The 16,453-nt window shown below is 56.0% G+C and overlaps 3 protein-coding genes across 3 annotated transcripts in view; 1 reads left to right on the top strand and 2 right to left on the bottom strand.

Moving 5' to 3' along the window:
- Positions 1 to 1,659: 1,659 nt before the first annotated feature.
- Positions 1,660 to 3,324, bottom strand: ATEG_06057 (uncharacterized protein; the record flags this gene model as incomplete). The annotated part of the gene is made up of 1 exon (XM_001215235.1): positions 1,660 to 3,324. The coding sequence occupies one exon, from the start codon at positions 3,322 to 3,324 to the stop codon at positions 1,660 to 1,662; it is 1,665 nt and encodes a 554-aa protein (XP_001215235.1).
- Positions 3,325 to 5,395: 2,071 nt separating this feature from the next.
- ATEG_06056 (type I polyketide synthase) lies at positions 5,396 to 13,358 on the top strand (the record flags this gene model as incomplete). Its single annotated transcript, XM_001215234.1, has 4 exons — positions 5,396 to 5,447; positions 5,504 to 5,975; positions 6,040 to 8,513; positions 8,563 to 13,358. 4 exons carry the CDS (start codon positions 5,396 to 5,398, stop codon positions 13,356 to 13,358), a joined length of 7,794 nt encoding a protein of 2,597 aa, XP_001215234.1.
- Positions 13,359 to 14,900: 1,542 nt separating this feature from the next.
- The window catches only part of ATEG_06055 (arylsulfotransferase family protein), a gene marked incomplete at both ends in the record, with an annotated part of 2,295 nt that continues 742 nt past the window's right edge, over positions 14,901 to 16,453 (bottom strand). The window contains 2 exons of the mRNA XM_001215233.1: positions 14,901 to 15,587; positions 15,642 to 16,416. Coding sequence (XP_001215233.1) covers positions 14,901 to 15,587; positions 15,642 to 16,416 — 1,462 coding nt within the window. The remainder of the gene's footprint in view (positions 15,588 to 15,641; positions 16,417 to 16,453) is intronic.

The following is a 16,453-nucleotide window of genomic DNA, read 5'->3' as shown; positions in this document are numbered from 1 at the left end:
ATGGGATTGGAGTATAATATCTTATCCCTACAGCTATACTACCCAGACTCATGGGAATACGTATACTTGTGTGGTGGTGGTAGGAGATGCAGATGACCCAATCGGGAAATACCATCGGGAACCTACTATGTACTATAACCGTACCTGATAGCTACTGTAGCTACTGTCGTCCTTGATCTGTTATCTCGCTATACCAGAAACATTCTGCCATCCTCATGTTTCGACCACGATCACGTCAGACGGTGACAGCTGCCAATTAAGGTATGATATCACATGTCATCAAACACGTGACGTATTAAACATATCTTGTTGTAAGCGCCTGCTCGCCTTCGTACTTCCCTATAATTTCCACCTTCCCACTTCCTTCTTCTCACCTTCTTTACCTTATCGCCCAACATGGAGACTCCATACTCGAAGCTCTCATGTTCTGGACGCTCACATTCTGAACCCTCATATCTTGAAGCCTCGTGTCCTGACCTCTCGCGTCCTGAGATCCTGTCAGTCAAAGCCGGCTGCGAGGATCCTCTTGAACAACTGGCAACGGAAGTACAGCAGCAGACATTTACCACCAGCAGGAGGTTGCAAGAATCATTAGGACGTCGCCACCAAGACCTTCTGCAAGGTCGAATTGACGATCAATATCTTGTGTTCACGTCTGTTCCTTCAGCAGAATCTTCGAGACTAAGCGATGATGGGACACAAATAAGCAAGTATTGTCGATTCTTCTTCAATGAAGACACGCGAACCTTGATTGCGAAAATCATACCAAACCCCGCACATGGACTTGCAATAAGATCGTTTGACGCGCTGATAATGCTTGAGCTTAACGCGATAAACGTCCTTGATGATATGAGCCCCCTCGGCTCGAGCACGGTAACCATCGGAGATTGGAAAAAGGAGGCTGACTGTTGCTGGGGCCCGGAATCACAAAACGGGAAGCTAAGTTTTGTGGTAGAAGTCGGGTTGTCCCAATCTTCGCGACAGCTTGCACTTAGCGCACGCAGTTGGCTCGAGACTCCCTTGTCATCTGTCAATCTCGTGGTAACGATTAACGTAAACCAACAAAGCCCTGAAGTTATTCTACAACGATGGGAGCTCGTTCGCCGTGAATACGGTATTATTACTAGGTTTAATCCTCTGTCGGCGCGTCGAACTACATACCTCAAACTCTCCCGAATCAACAACACGACATCAGTTGCAGGAGAGGCTTACGTTAACAACACAACTATACCGATTACACGACTAGACCTTCCGTTTGAAAAGATCGTCGGCCGTCCTCCGCGCAAGTCTGAAGAAAGAGATTTGGTAATACGCGAAGAGCAGCTGAGAAAGTTTGCAGATAAAATCTGGCGTCTGCAAGGTCTTGTATAGATAGTCTTAATTCTAATATGTTGCTGATGGCTCGCGTATTCACGCTGATGAATGGTCTATTTGTAACATTCGTTACTATGGAGTAGGAGACTACCTGATCATGGGCTTCTGTCACGTGTATATTATCTCATGGCTACGAGAAAAAGATTGCGTCTTGTATGAAGCATGGCCTTCGAAGAATTAAAACAGTCAGAGTCGATTGAAACGATTAAGACTATTCCATGACCGGATTCCGCGCAAGAGCAGTCACCCCAACAGCGCCAGCCTCTATGTCTATGGTGTGCCAATCTACGCACCAACAGCAACCGCTTTTCCAAACAGCCTCTCCCACTTCATACCCAAAGCCGCCAGCAACATCACCCCTCCAGCAACAGGAACCAAAACAAACGTCATCTGCATAGCCTCGGTGACCGCCTGAATAGCCTTCTCCCGCAGCTCCCCGTTCAAAGTCTCAAACAACGGGCTCTGTGCGCCGGCCGTAGCCCCCTGAATGGCCTCTTGGGAAAAGCCCTGCCCAGCCAGAGCCGCAGACAGTTTCTGTATCACCTCGGACTGGTAGATCTGCCCGGCGACAGCGAGCGCAATTACCTGGCCGCCGATCTGGGAGACATTCTGCATCTTGAGGCCCGCGCCGGTGTCCTCCGGCTTGAGGGTCAGCGTGGCGACGGTATACCCCATCACCATCGACAGACCCGTGCCCACCGCGACGATAATCGTCAGTCCGTAGATGGTGCCAGTAGACGTGGTGGGATCGAGGTACACCATCAAAGGCCCGCCGCCAGCGACCAAAAACACCCCGGCGATGATGTACAAGACCTTGTAGACCTTGATGAAGTGGAGGAAGGTGTTCGACACCAGGTTCACGGTCACGCCGATGACAACGAATGGGAGGAGCCGCACAGCAGCCATCAGCGCGCCGTCGCTATTCACAAACTGAAAGTAGATGGGGATGTAGTAGACGACCACAAACAGGGTGGTGGTGCCTGCGGCCGTGACGACGTATAGGAGCACCTGTGTGCGGCTGCGCAGGAGGTGTCCCGGGAACGCGCGCCGGCTGGGGGTGGTCAAGACGGCGAAGTACTGCTGCAAGACATATGCCACGAGAACGAGGCCAAACACCACAAAGGTGGCAATGGTTCGCCCGTCCTTCCAGGGCCATTGGGCGCCGGCCATGGTGAAGGCCATGAGGAAACTGACCCACGTGCCAGCGCCCAGGACGAAGCCGGCGAAATCAATATACCCTAGGCGTTTCCGCAGCGGCGTGCCGGGCATGGGGTCGATGGCCGGGAGGCAGAAGACGAAGGCTGGGGCCGAGACGCCGCCGATGACCAGATTGATGTAGAAGGCCCAGCGCCAGGTGGCCGATGAAACGGAAAACGCACCCCCAATCACCGGCCCCAAGACGGCCCCGAGACCCCAGGACACGCCGATGAGTGCCATGTAAAAGCCGCGTTCCTTCTCGACGGTCATGACGGCAAAGTAATTCAAGGAGCCGAGATAGATGCCGCTGCCGCCCGCCCCGGCAATGACCCGGCCGACAATCAAGGCATTCATGTTTGGGGCAGCGCCACAGAGGGCCGAGCCGACCTCAAACAGCACGACGGTGGTGATATAGACCCATTTCATGTTGAAGGTGCTGAACAGCGTGCCCAGCAACAAGATGACACACACGGAACCCAAAGGGAAGCCGGCCCCAATCCAGGCGAGCTGCTGGACCCGGCCAAACGCCTCGATCACCGGGCCTTGCACGTCGGCGGCAATGGTCGTATCGAGCCCGTACAAGAAACAGGTGATGTAGAGAGCGACACAGACGACGAGCCAGCGGAGACCACGCACGGTCCTGCCCGTCTCCTCCGACTCGGCGGAGGAACCATTCTGGGAAGACGACTCTGGCGGTTCCGAGTCCTTCTCCACGTCTTGTATTTGGTGGTTTGGATCTGTGAGAGCTGACATGGTTGAGGTACAGATCAGAGATGAGCCATGCGTGGGGGAGGGAGTATAAAAGTAAACAGTACTTACTCAGTACTCATACAGAATCGGCCTTTCTAATGCGAGAACAGAAAGAATGCCGATTACCAATCTCCCTGAGATCAAGAAAGCAGCAGCAATTTGTTAGAAGAACGATTTCTCATCACCACAAATACAGAGAATACATAGATTGGAGGTTCATGAAGGATTTACCTTCTGGGCCGCCAACACTCTATCTTGACGGAAAGAAATCCCCCCGAATGTCTCCGGTCGGCGACATTCACGTCCTTTGTTCGATCGTTTTTGGGAAGGAAAACGTAATCAGGTTGCGTTGATTATTGAACCTGAGAAATCAAGAGGAAAACGTATCAGAGGGGGAATGTGGGGGGTAGTGTATACTGGTCCGGAACTATTTGTATAGAACCCTCCCCATCCGCGCCGGTCACCTGTTGCAACAGTTCGTCTTTGAGATCCTGTCGAAACACAAACCACAGGCATAATCCCCAACTGCTTTGCAATGCAAATCCCATTGTTTCTCAGTCTGAACGTGGCGGATGACTCCTTGAAGTCGGCTCTTTGGCGTTTATACACCATGATGTTGAACTCAGGGTGTTTCCGGAGGAATGCCGCGGCGGCGAGACCGGCAATTCCGCCGCCGATGATGGCGACGTGAAGTCGGCCTGGAGCGGTATTGTTGCTGTGGAGGTCCATGATTATCAGGATAGAGTTGGGCATACTGTAGTCCGAAGGATCGCGATCCTGGCCGCCGGGTAGTTAGTATTCAGGACACTTGCGTCAAAAGTACTATGCAGTGGACCCGGCTCTACTGATCCTTCCCCGGTCGTTGTTCTCGGCGAATTACCGGTGGATTGTATCATGGAAGCTATCAAGGCCCTTAATTGGTCATATCGCGGAATAACCTCGTGTGATTCAAATTACGCACCATGCTCTTCCAGATGCTAATCGCAGTCGTGTAACCACCTGCTTCTACACGATATAGAACGTCCTGCCGTCCCTCACAGCACTCTCGGCATAGAGGAATCTCGCATATGGAGTTCCTCTCCATGGGTATGTGACATAGGGAAAGGGGAGAGTCCGACACGGCGGCTGCTCGAGGTTCCTGGCAAGAACAATCTAGGCGTGTAGTAGGGGCTGTCAAATTCGCACACCATTCCGATGCACATCGTCCATATTTGCCTGCGACATTTCCTCTTAAGGCCAAAGTCTCCGACACGGACCGGTGCATCTGTATAAGGCCACCTGCACTTAGGGACGTTATGAGGCAGGCGCTCGAATGTGAGGTTCCTGCCCCATTACTGTCAGATGCCGTATCTCGTTCCCTTTGCATTTGGTGGGTGAAGATATCTCCAACGACTTGCGTTAGCATGATAGCCTCATACCACCCGGTAGGGTGGAAACCGTTAGCCTCTAAGGCAACCGCATATCACGCTGCCAGCCACCAACCCCAGGCATTGCCGTAATCCCGCTAACGGTGTACTCGTCATCTAATGCTGGGAAGTAGATCCTCGGCTATACTTATCAAACTATAAGCCAAATCCGGTAAGATGGGCCGCGGAGGGCAAGCCACCTGCCTAATTAGGCCAATTAGGCCTAGCGCCCTACGCGCTATGATAGAGCCGGTCATCTTCATCTTCCTCCTAGGAGCAATAAAGCAAGCATATCTCCGAGTCCCTTTCGAGTCCCTTTGACAAGACCGACTGCAATCAGATAGCTATGGAAGGCCATCTGAATCCTTTCGAAACACATGGACTCCGTCTATCGTCTTAAATGCGGCAAACTTTATGCGATCTCCTGCAAAGATGGACATCCAGACGAGATGCCGCGGAGACTAGACCATTCGAGAGCCGGATTGGGGCTATGACTGGTGGTTTGGCGCAATTCAACAATGAGGGCATCCCATTCAAGGCACTCCACGGTCATAAAAGGCCGTGGAATCACAGAGATGGGTGTGTGGCATGGCTAGATCTCTTGTGCATTCACAAACACATACACTCAGCAATCACGAGTCTAGTTCTTTTGTCTTTCTGCACACGCCATGTCTACCATGACAGAAGGCCCACACGCACCCGTCGCCATCGTCGGCATGGGTAAGATAGCCCCGGTCCTCCTGTGTGATAGACCATACTCACACAGATGTTACTAGGCTGTCGATGGCCAGGAGGAGTCCGTGCTCCTCCCGCGCTGTGGGAGTTCCTCAAAAATAAGGTCAACGGCTGGCGGGAGTTCGACGACCCGCGCTTCTCGACTCGGGGCTTCCACCACCCGAATGCAGACCGGCCGGGTACGTTTTCCATGCGCGGTGCGTTCCTGGCCGATGAGGACGCCCGCCTGTTCGACCACGCTTTCTTCGGCATGACGCGCCTCGAGGTCGAGACCATGGATCCGTCCCAGCGGAAGCTCCTCGAGGTGACGTATGAAGCATTGGAGAATGGAGGCGAGACGTGGGAGAGTATTTCGGGGACGCGGACGGGAGTGTTCGTGGGCAACTTCTGTCTCGATCACTGGATGATCCAGTCCCGAGACTGGGATAACCCGAGACCGTACGCGTTCACTGGTGCCGGCACCAGTATTCTTGCCAATCGGATCAGTTACATCTTCAATCTCCAGGGGCCAAGGTATGTTAACATGCCAATTCGGTCGGCCTCCAATCGTTAGGGAGAATATTGACCCCGTCTCCAGTCTTACGGTCGACACCGCTTGCTCGTCATCCATGTATGCCCTGCAATTGGCAGTCAATGCCATTCGCGCTGGGGATTGTGACTCGGCGATTGTGGCGTCCGCAAACTGGATTGCAGACCCGGGCGTGCAGATTGCACTGGACAAGCTCGGCGCATTGTCTGCCTCGTCGAGATGTCACACCTTTGATGCCCGCGCGGAAGGCTACGCCCGTGGGGAGGGCTTTGCGGCCATCTATCTGAAGAAGCCATCTCTGGCGATTGCGGATCGATCCCCGATCCGTGCAATGATTCGAGGGGCGGCAATTAATTCCAACGGCCGGACCGGCGGAATCACACGGCCGAGCACCGCGGGCCAGGAGGCCGTCATCCGGGAAGCATATCGAAATGCGGGCAATCTGCCTTTCGCCGACACAAATTACTTCGAATGCCATGGCACCGGCACGTATGTCGGGGATCCCATTGAAGTGTCTGCCGTGGGAAAGGTGTTTGCGGGCGAGAGGGAGGCGGACAACCCATTGCTGATCGGTTCTGTGAAAAGCAACGTCGGACATAGCGAGGGAGCCAGTGCCCTGGCATCCATCATGAAGGTTGTGCTCTCTCTCGAGCGCGGGGCGATTCCCCCTGTGTTTGATCTCCAGACATTGAACCCGAATATCGACTTCGAGGGGGCGCGGATGAAGCCTGTAACCGAGGTGACCCCGTGGCCTGAGGGGCTGCGAAGAGCAAGCATCAATTCCTTCGGATACGGCGGTGCCAATGGGCATGTCATCATTGATCACGTCAACAATGTGCTTCCGGACTATGTGGCGCCAGGTGTCTTCAAGCATTCAGCAAACCGCACGAGCAATAGCCACAGCAATGGGTATTCAAATGGGAATGCCAACGCACAACCAATGCACCATAGTCCCATCCTTGTGAGTCCAAAGTTGACCTCAACAGCCACCGCGGCGACGCGCCAACTAGTTGTCCTACCGTTCTCAGGCCACAATCAGGCATCATTGGATGCGAATATTGATGCATTATCCAAGGTAATCGACCAATACCAGCTAGCAGACGTTGCCTACACCCTGGGAGCCCGACGTTCCAGACTAGCTCAACGATCCTTCCGCGTTGTCGACAAGAACAACGTCGCTGAAGGCCTCATGGTGGCGAGAAAGCCTGTGCGGGCGCCATTACAGACGAGCAAAGTCGGGTTCATTTTCACTGGTCAAGGAGCTCAGTGGCAGGCCATGGGCGCGGGTTTGTTCGAGTACGGTGTGTTCCGGGAATCGATCCAGTATCTTGACCATGTCCTGGGTTCACTTCCTGACGCCCCTTCATGGTCGCTGCATGACATCCTCGCTGGCCGCTGCGACGAGAATTTGGTCCAGGCAGCCGAGGTCTCTCAGGCAGTATGCACAGCCCTGCAGATCGGCCTTGTCGACCTTCTGGCCTCATGGTCCATCAGGCCTTCGGGCGTTGCCGGTCATTCGTCTGGTGAGATTGCAGCAGCCTATGCATCAGGTCGAATCACCGCCGCCGAGTCGATCATCGCGGCATATTTCCGGGGTCAAGCGGTGTCTAAAAATACGCGACAAGGTGCCATGTTGGCCGTCGGTCTCGGACCTGAACAGGTCGGACCATATGTAGCCGGTAAAGAAGAAGAGGTCAAGTTGGCGGCAATCAACTCCCCAGGCAGCGTCACTCTATCTGGAGAGGTTGGGGCAATTGATGCGATTTCCGCCGCCCTGACGGCGGACAGTGTCTTCAATCGCAAGCTGAAAACCGGGGGCAATGCGTACCATTCCCATCACATGCTCCCCCTTGGCCGTGAATATATACAAATGTTAGCCACTGGTATGGAGCATGTCCGAAAATTTGGACTCCTGGATGAGCAGAAACGCTATCCGCACGTCCCCTGGGCGTCGTCCGTCACGCCCAGCAAGCTCACTACCGACCTCAAGGACGCGGCTTCATACTGGAGATCCAACCTGGAGTCTCCAGTCCTTTTCTCGCACGCAGTGACTAGGCTCATGAATATGGAAGATGTTCCGATCCATGTTTTCGTGGAAATCGGGCCGCATCCTGCGCTAAAGAGCCCGATAGAACAGACACTGAAGACCCAGGGCAAGGCAGCTGCTTATGCTTCGACTCTGAATCGCCAGGAAGATAATCGGATGTCAATGCTCCAGCTCGCCGGGACTCTGTTTGGCTTGAACGCGAGCGTTGATCTTGCGGCGGTCAATGCGGTAGATGGCAACCACGGTCGTCTAGAACACGGCCGCACGTGCATTGATCTTCCTCCGTACCAGTACACATATACAGGACTAAATTACCACGAAAGCCGAGCAAGCAAGGAGTATCGTTTGCGGTCGATCCCCCGCCATGACCTATTGGGGTCCAAGGTTGTTGGCAATGCAAAGCTCCGGCCGCAGTGGCGCAATATTCTCCGTCTGAAGGATGTGCCATGGTTAAGTGACCATCGCCTAGTGCCAGGTAAATTCTTTTTGGCGCTTTGGTGAATCCAGACTGACCTCGGAAATAGATGCTGTCCTACCGGGCGCTGCATACATGGCCATGGCAGTGGAAGCCGCATCCCGCATCCACGAGGAGTTCCCCGAGCCGCCCAGGATCAAGGGTTATTCTCTCCTAGATGTAGCCATCAAGCGAAGCCTGACAATTCCAGAGGATGACTACGGGGTCGAAATCCTCACCAGCATGGAGCTTGTCGACGTCGCGACCGCCAAGTCTCCGGCATGGGCATCATTCTCCATTAGTTCGGTGGACCGAGAGACGGACCAATGGGCCGAGCACTGCACTGGGCTGGTCAAGGTCGAGGTTGCAGAAGTCGATCTGATGCCCGGCGTTCAAGATATCGGAGACCCTCCCCGGCGAGCCGATGCACAGGCTTGGTACAAGCGGTTTGCCGCCATCGGCCTCGGGTATGGCCCGGCCTTCCAGCCTCTGTCGTCCATCCGCAGCGATCCAGACCGACACTTGGCTGTCGCCAACCTTTCTCTGCATACAACCTCTGGGCTCATCAAGGGCGGCGAGTCAAAGTATCCTCTGCACCCAGCATCATTAGATGGCGCCATTCAGCTGGGGCTGATCGCGGCTCATGGAGGCCGGCCGGGCGACGCCGACACGGCGTATGTGCCAGTCCAGCTGTCTCAGCTGTATATTTCGAGTGACATCCTCGGAGAGACCTGCGCAGTCGTTGCCCGGGGAGAAAGACGGGGGATCCGCGCTGCGTACCTTGACTTACAAATTCTGGCTCCGAATGGCGACGTAATGCTCCGCGCTAATAACCTCCGTTGCATCAGCTACTCCTCTGAGGCCAAGATCCTGAACCGGAACTTCAGCAGCCCATACACGCGTCTGGTGTGGAAGCCTGCAATTCACGCTATGAGCAATCACCAGGCTCGTGCACTTTATCCCCCACCAAAAGAGAATGTGGACAAGTCAGCCAAATGGGGCATCACGAACAAGCTCGCTTACTTCGTGGTGTATAGCATATATGAGCGTTTTGGTAGGCAGCAAGACGGGCCGAGACCCTCTGGTGATGTGGGCCACTTTTTCTCGTGGATCCAGAGGAAGGGACAGTATGATCACTCCCCCTTGATGGAGGAGGCCCGGCAGCTTGCCAGCCAGGGACGGCTCCTGGAGGAGATGGGAAAGCTGGTCAGCCAGGCCCCCGATGTGTTGGAAGTGAAGATTGCCAAGCTTCTCCATCATAACATGGGCGACGTTCTGTACGAACGCAGAACCGGCGTCGATATCATCATCGCCGAGGAATTGCTCACGCCGCTCTACCAATCGGGTCTGCTCATGACTGGCATTTACCCGCAGCTCTATCATGTTCTGGACGGAATTGCTCATTCTGACCCCAACCTCCGCGTGCTAGAGATCGGCGGCGGTACCGGCGGTGCGACACGCATCGCCATGCAGGCGTTTAACGGTCCCAACGGGATCAAAGCCTACCGGGACTATACATTTACCGATGTTTCCGCGGGCTTCCTGTCGTCAGCTCGTGAGTTGTTGTCTGAGTTCCGTGACATGAACTTTTCCGTGTTTGACGCGGAGGTTGATCCTGTCGAACAGGGGTATGAACTTGAAGTGTACGACCTGGTCATCGCTTGCCAGGTTCTTCACGCCACCTTCAACATGCACAAAACCCTGACCAATTGCCGCAAGCTACTCAGACCTGAAGGTAGACTTGTTCTCGTGGAAACGAACCAGAACTTTATCGTCCCCGGTGTCGTCGTTGGCACCTTTACTGGGTACTGGGCTGGTATCCCGGATGGCCGGGTGGATGCTCCGTTCCAGAGTCTGGATGCTTGGGACTCGTCCCTGCGCAAGGCTGGTTTCTCGGGGCTTGATATCGTGCTGGACGATTTCCCTGCGCCACATAACACTACCTCTGTCATTGTTTCCACTTACACCCCGGAGTTCAAACGACCTAAACAGGACCACATTCATGTGCTCTATAGCACCGAGACCAGCCCGGCGCTTGTTGAACACATCTGCGAGGAATTCGAACAACAGGAGGTAGTAGCTAAATTCGGTCCACTTGACTCGGCTCTGGACAGCGTTGGAAGCGAATCCCGCGTGGTTGTGCTTCTTGATGAGAAGCACCTTCTGGTCGATGCGAGTGATGGTGACCTGGCCATCTTCCAGCACCTTTCCCGGAATGCGGCCAGCCTGGTAATTCTTACGAGCTGCGGGGTGACCAAAGGACGCTATCCCGATGGTGCTATCATCCCCGGCCTCCTCCGGGTCCTTCAAACAGAGAATCCCGTCGGCCAATACATATCAATCGACATGGACGCCGACAATTTTACGGTGGGAGATGGCGAAGCGAGCGAACTTGCTCGCTGCGTTGTTGACCAGCTATTCGCATCTCAGAACAGCATTCCAGTAGACGACGAGGGCCTCCATGCAAAAGACCGTGAGTTCGTCTGGCAAGACGGCTGTCTGTGGGTCAGTCGCCATGTACCTGATGCAGGCTTCCACTCGCAACACGGCATCGATAGTCGAAACATGAAGCCTCAGATGCTGCCGCTGAAGAGCTACAGTGCCGTCCGGGCTACATTCGAGACCCCGGGGGTGTTCAATTCCCTGTGTTTCAAAGCCTACGAGGAGCTCTTGCAGCCCTTACCTGCTGACTTTATCGACGTTGAAGTGGCAGCGGTGGGCTTGAACGCTACCGACCTGGACCACTGGGCGGGCCGCGTCGATTCCAACAGTCTCTCCTCTGAATATGCAGGTGTCGTCACGGCGGTTGGCGCCAATGTCGCCCATCTGAAGGTTGGAGACCGCGTGTATGGTCTCGGAAAGGGCCATTTTGGCAACTACACACGCGTGCCAGCTTGTCTGTCTAGCAAGCTGGACGCCGCGGACGATATGGTCCAGATGGCCTCCATGCCCGTGGCCTACATGACCGCCATTTTCGCCCTGGACCACGTCGCACATGTCAGGAAGGGGCAAAGCGTCCTCATCCAATCCCCCACTACCGACGTTGCCCTCGCATCAATGCGTCTGGCAAAAGCAAAAGGGGCAGTAGTTGTGGCCATGGTCGAGACGTCTGAGGAAGCCCGCTTTCTCGAGACCGAAATCGCCATGCCAGCCTCTAATGTGTGCGCCGGATTCACAACGGCCTGTCTCCAGAAAGCTGCCGAAGTGGCTCCCCAGCGCGGGTTCGATATAATCTTGAGCACCGTGCACGGCGAGTTTCTGCGGTCGTCTCTCCAGATCCTACGGCCCCTGGGCCACCTCATCGACATTGGTCGGGGTGACGCGCAAAACACGCAGGCCGTCGGAATGGACCTGCCTCGCAAGAACGCGACTTATTCCTCCGTCGACGCGTCCGCCATCCTGGACTCTGATCTACTGCTGGCTGGGGAGCTCATGCGGTCCGTCGATGAATACTACCGCCAGGGACTCATCGGGCCGACGGAAAGGATCACTACAACAAACGTTGCGCAGGTGTCCCAGGTCCTCGATAGCTTCTCCAGCGTGATCGGCAAGGTCGTGGTGACCTTTACGACTCCAGACACTCTCGTCAGGATGGTTCCCGCCGCCCCAACCGCCTCTTTCGACCCCGAGGCGTGCTATATCATCACCGGGGCCTTGGGCGGGCTGGGCCAGTCGCTGGTGCGATGGATGGGAGACCGCGGCGCAAGACACCTGGCCCTTCTTTCGAGACGCGACATCCACACCGTGCCAGAAGCCCAGAAACTGGCCCACTCGCTCGCCAGTCGCAACATCCACGTCGAATCGTTCGTGTGCGACGTGACCGACATGAACGCAGTAACGCACACCATCCAGAAGATCGCTTCTGTCCGTCCCGTCCGGGGCATCGTGCACGCAGCCGTGTCGTACCTAGACCTGACCTTCGACAAGCTCACCTCGTCGCGATGGAACGCCGGCCTCTCCGCCAAAGTCCAGGGCACCAAGAACCTGCACGCGGCCACGCTCTCCATGCCGCTGGACTTCTTCGTCATGACGACCTCGGCCCTGTCGATGTACGCATTCGCCACGCAGGGCGCGTACACCGCCGCCAACAATTTCCAAGATGCGTTCGCCCGCTACCGTCGCCGACTCGGCCTGCCCGCGTCGACCGCCTCGTTCAGCCTCATCCACGAGGTCACCGGCGTCGGCACCGACTCCGTAACGGTGGACCTATTCGAGCGCAATAAGACCCTGACGCTCGGCGAGTGCCAGTTCCTCGCCCTGCTTGGGCCCGCCTTCCTGGACAACAAGACAGACGTCCGCGCAGGCGCAGGCGCAGGCGCCGAGCAATGGACCGGTCAGCGCGCTGACCCGCTCTCCGCTGCGAACCTGCACACGTACCTGGACCCGGCCGCCATGATGGCCAGGAAGCAGGCGGACGGCGACGCGGCCTCGTCCACCATCCCGCAGTGGTACAGCGATGCGCGGGTCTCGCTCATGATGCGCGCGTTTGCCGACGCCCAGCGCGACGCGGCTTCTCTGTCCGGCGCTGCGGATGAAGGATCCAAGAAGACGGTCGCGGCTGTACGCCGCGAATTTGACGCGGCTGTCCGGACTGGCGCGGCCACGAGAGCAGACACGGTGGCGTTCGTGCAGGGCGCGATTGCGACGGCCGTGGCGGAGATGCTTTTTGTCGATGTACAGGCGATCGACCCAGCCAAGTCGGTGGCGGATCTCGGCGTCGACAGTTTGATCGCGGCCGAGTTGCGCAACTGGTTCCTCCAGGCGCTGGCGACGACGATCAGCATGTTGGACCTTCTGGACCCAGGTGTGAGCATCAGGTCTCGGGCGGAGAGTATCACCGAGAAGGCGCTGGCTGCGGTGGCTTAATGGCGTGGTTATATGTCGAGGGTGATTAGGGAGGTCCTGAACACCATTCTAGGGCTCTTTAGATATCAGAACAGGCAGGCAGGCGCTACACCTAAAGAGGCATACATTATATTTCTAGCGTCGGGTTGTAGATCTTCCAGCTAAATAAAACGAGACACGCACCTCGCTTGGATCATGTACACTCTGCACTGCACCGTCCATCCACCACCGCACAGCGATAACCTCCCTCTCCAACAACCACAACATCCTAACAACACAACCGCAACACAACATCCAGCGCAGCCGACTGCGTGAGCACCTGGCTCCCCGCCGGCGGCACCCCATCCTCCCACGTAATGCCCTTCCCCTCAGGCCCGCCAATACTGACCCGATGGCCCTTGAAAGCGTCACCAAAAACATCCGACAGGTCGTAGTAGACCAGGTCGCCGACCAGGCTGTATGCGAAGATGGTCTGCGGGGCGCCGGTATGCAGCCCGTCCGGGGTGGTGGTGATCTTGATGGCGACGCCGCCGGTGCTGGCGTCGGCGCGGAACTTCTCGGTGTACGCAGTGAACGGATGGAGGGCCTCCTCGGTGCTGACGGTGGACGCCACGGACCACAGGTAAACGGGGAATCTGCAGCCGTTGTCGACAACGGCGTTGCCGACGGTGGTGTTGTGTCTGGGCATGAGGGCTGGGGTGGCCAGCGCCAGAGATGCAGTGGAGAGGAGGGTGTAGAGGAAGTGCATTGTGATAGCGACGGGGTACTTGGTAGGTGATGGAGAAGTGGATGAGATGGGGACTCTGGAGCAGAGGGATTGATCTATCCATGGCGCATAGGGCCTTTTATAACCTCCAGCGCGAGCATTCGCATGCTGGTGCCTGTGCAACCGGCCCTCCCGGATAGATACGCCTCTGCAAGGAGCGGCATACCAGAACGCCCGCGGCTGGGCAGAGTCGCACCGGTGCAGTCATTGGTGCTCCAGCTGTATCCCACCGTCGATATGCTTGGAGGTTACATTGCCTCTCCGTGTCTAGACCCATGAGAAAATAACCTCGCGAGCGTTATTTCCCCGAGAATCTAGGGGGTGGTTGGTGATCCTGAAATGTGGATGCTCGCGATCTGATGCACGTTGTCCTATTTCTGGATCAGAAGAATGCGCATGTTGCTCAGGATAAGGGCGGAATCTTGTCTGCAACAAGATGGTCTCATAAAGTCGCATCCCGGTCGATGTGCATATGGGGTAGACGCAGGGGATCGTTTTATCTGGTCCCTGCAACGGGGAATTCCTCATTGGATCTCATCACATACCACCGCGAGGTATGTTCCGAACATCCACCCTCCGCGACGTGGTCGCCATGCGAAGACCTAGGAATACCTAGTACATACCAGGTTACCTCAAGGTTACAGAGGTGATCATAACACATGGCATCGTGGGATCGCCAAACAGACAGATGATATTTACACTTTATCACAGTAACCAAAAAGATATATACAAGAACAATATACACAGGTCTACTCCTTCATATACACCAGCATAACATCAAGCCCACCTTCTTGCAACTAAAAAGTCACAATCTCGGAAGTACCGAGCGGAACCTGGCCCTTGCGAGCCACCACCTGGATGTAAGGGGTCTTCAGGCTGCCCACGTCGGCGGATGTCTCGAAGCCGGCCCGAGAAACCGAGGTCACAAAGTTGTTGTTAGTCGAATCCGCCGAAGGAGCCGAGTAGATGGCCCAGTTATCATACTCGGTGGCACCGTTCCAGCTCATGTAGATGCGGGCAGAGTCGGACGAGGTGCGTTCCGCCACCACGGCCGGGCTCCAGAAGGGAGTGGCCTTCCACGGGCACTTGTAACCCCGGTACGACGCAACGGCGTTGTCGTCACCAAATTTGGCGGTCAGCACTTCGTTGTTGTTGGCGTCGAACTCCTTGACCTTGGCGATGGAACCGTAGCCCATGACGACGTGGTTGCTCTGCGGGCTCATGAGGTGATAGCTGCCCTGGCTGACGCTGTGGATCACATCATCCGAGTCGCTCAGCACGCGGATCGTGGTCGCGGTGCGGTTCACCTTGTTGACGGCGTAAGCCAGACCGGTGGTCGCGGCGACCTCATCCGTAGGGGTGTTGGCGTTGTTGAACAACGAAAGCACCATGCTGTCGTCGGTCTCGTTGTAGATGCGGATATCGTGCTGCCAGGAGAACACCCCGTTGTCATCGATCGCAAAGTCCCCGACGCCTTTCTCACCCTGTTATCGCATTAGTACACCGGGCCACACTGAGCGCGGATCAGAGAAACCTACGCTGAACTGCCACATGACGGAACCGTTGTTGTGGACGTAGAATCCCGACCAGTAGTGACGCAGAGAGATGATATAGCCGTCGTCCATGAGTTCCACCGAGTTGATATGATATGCGTCCCAGGGCGTCTCTTGCGTGCCCTGGTCGTCAGCCATACCCTGTTTGGATTTGGTGAGGGGGATCTCATCGAGGTGGTCGAGGGCGCTCCAGGAGTGGATGATCTCGTTGGTCGCGATGTCAATCTCGTAGAACATGCCGTTCAGCATGAAGTCATCCACTTTTCCACCGATAGGGGTCAAGTCATGCTGGGTCACGTTGTAGGCGGTCACCAGCAGGGTGTTGCGGTTGGTGACGTGGCTCTCGTGGAGATCGATGTAGGAGTCGCGAGCGACGTTGTCGGGCGAGACAAAGTTGTCCTGGAGGGTGACGGTGTAGATCTCGCGGTAGGTGTTGTCGAGAATGTGCACGGTGCCGTATCCGAAGCCCAGGTCCATCATGTTGCCGGCCCAGAAGGTGATGACGTCCTCGTTGAACAGCTTCTGGACCTTGAAGTTGGCGGTGACTTCGGTGGGACCCTGGTAGATGAGGTCGCCATTCTCGTCGTAGATCAACGCGGCCGTTCCATTGGCCTGGTTCCCGCGCGGTCCAACGAAGATGTATCCGGGATCGGTCTCGCCGGACTTGGTGACCTCGATAGCGGAGGCACCCACGGCCCGGTGGTGAAGGTCTTGAAGGGGAAGGTATCGGCGACGGCCTTGAAGCGAAAGCAACAGGGTACTGGCCGGAGGCGAGGAAGCGACGAGACATTGGGAGC

Source organism: Aspergillus terreus, genomic scaffold (genome assembly GCF_000149615.1).
Source record: "Aspergillus terreus NIH2624 scaffold_8 genomic scaffold, whole genome shotgun sequence".
NCBI classification, from domain to species: domain Eukaryota; kingdom Fungi; phylum Ascomycota; class Eurotiomycetes; order Eurotiales; family Aspergillaceae; genus Aspergillus; species Aspergillus terreus.
The sequence above is the reverse complement of the archived record's forward strand: the minus strand, read 5'-3'. Positions and strand labels throughout refer to the sequence as shown.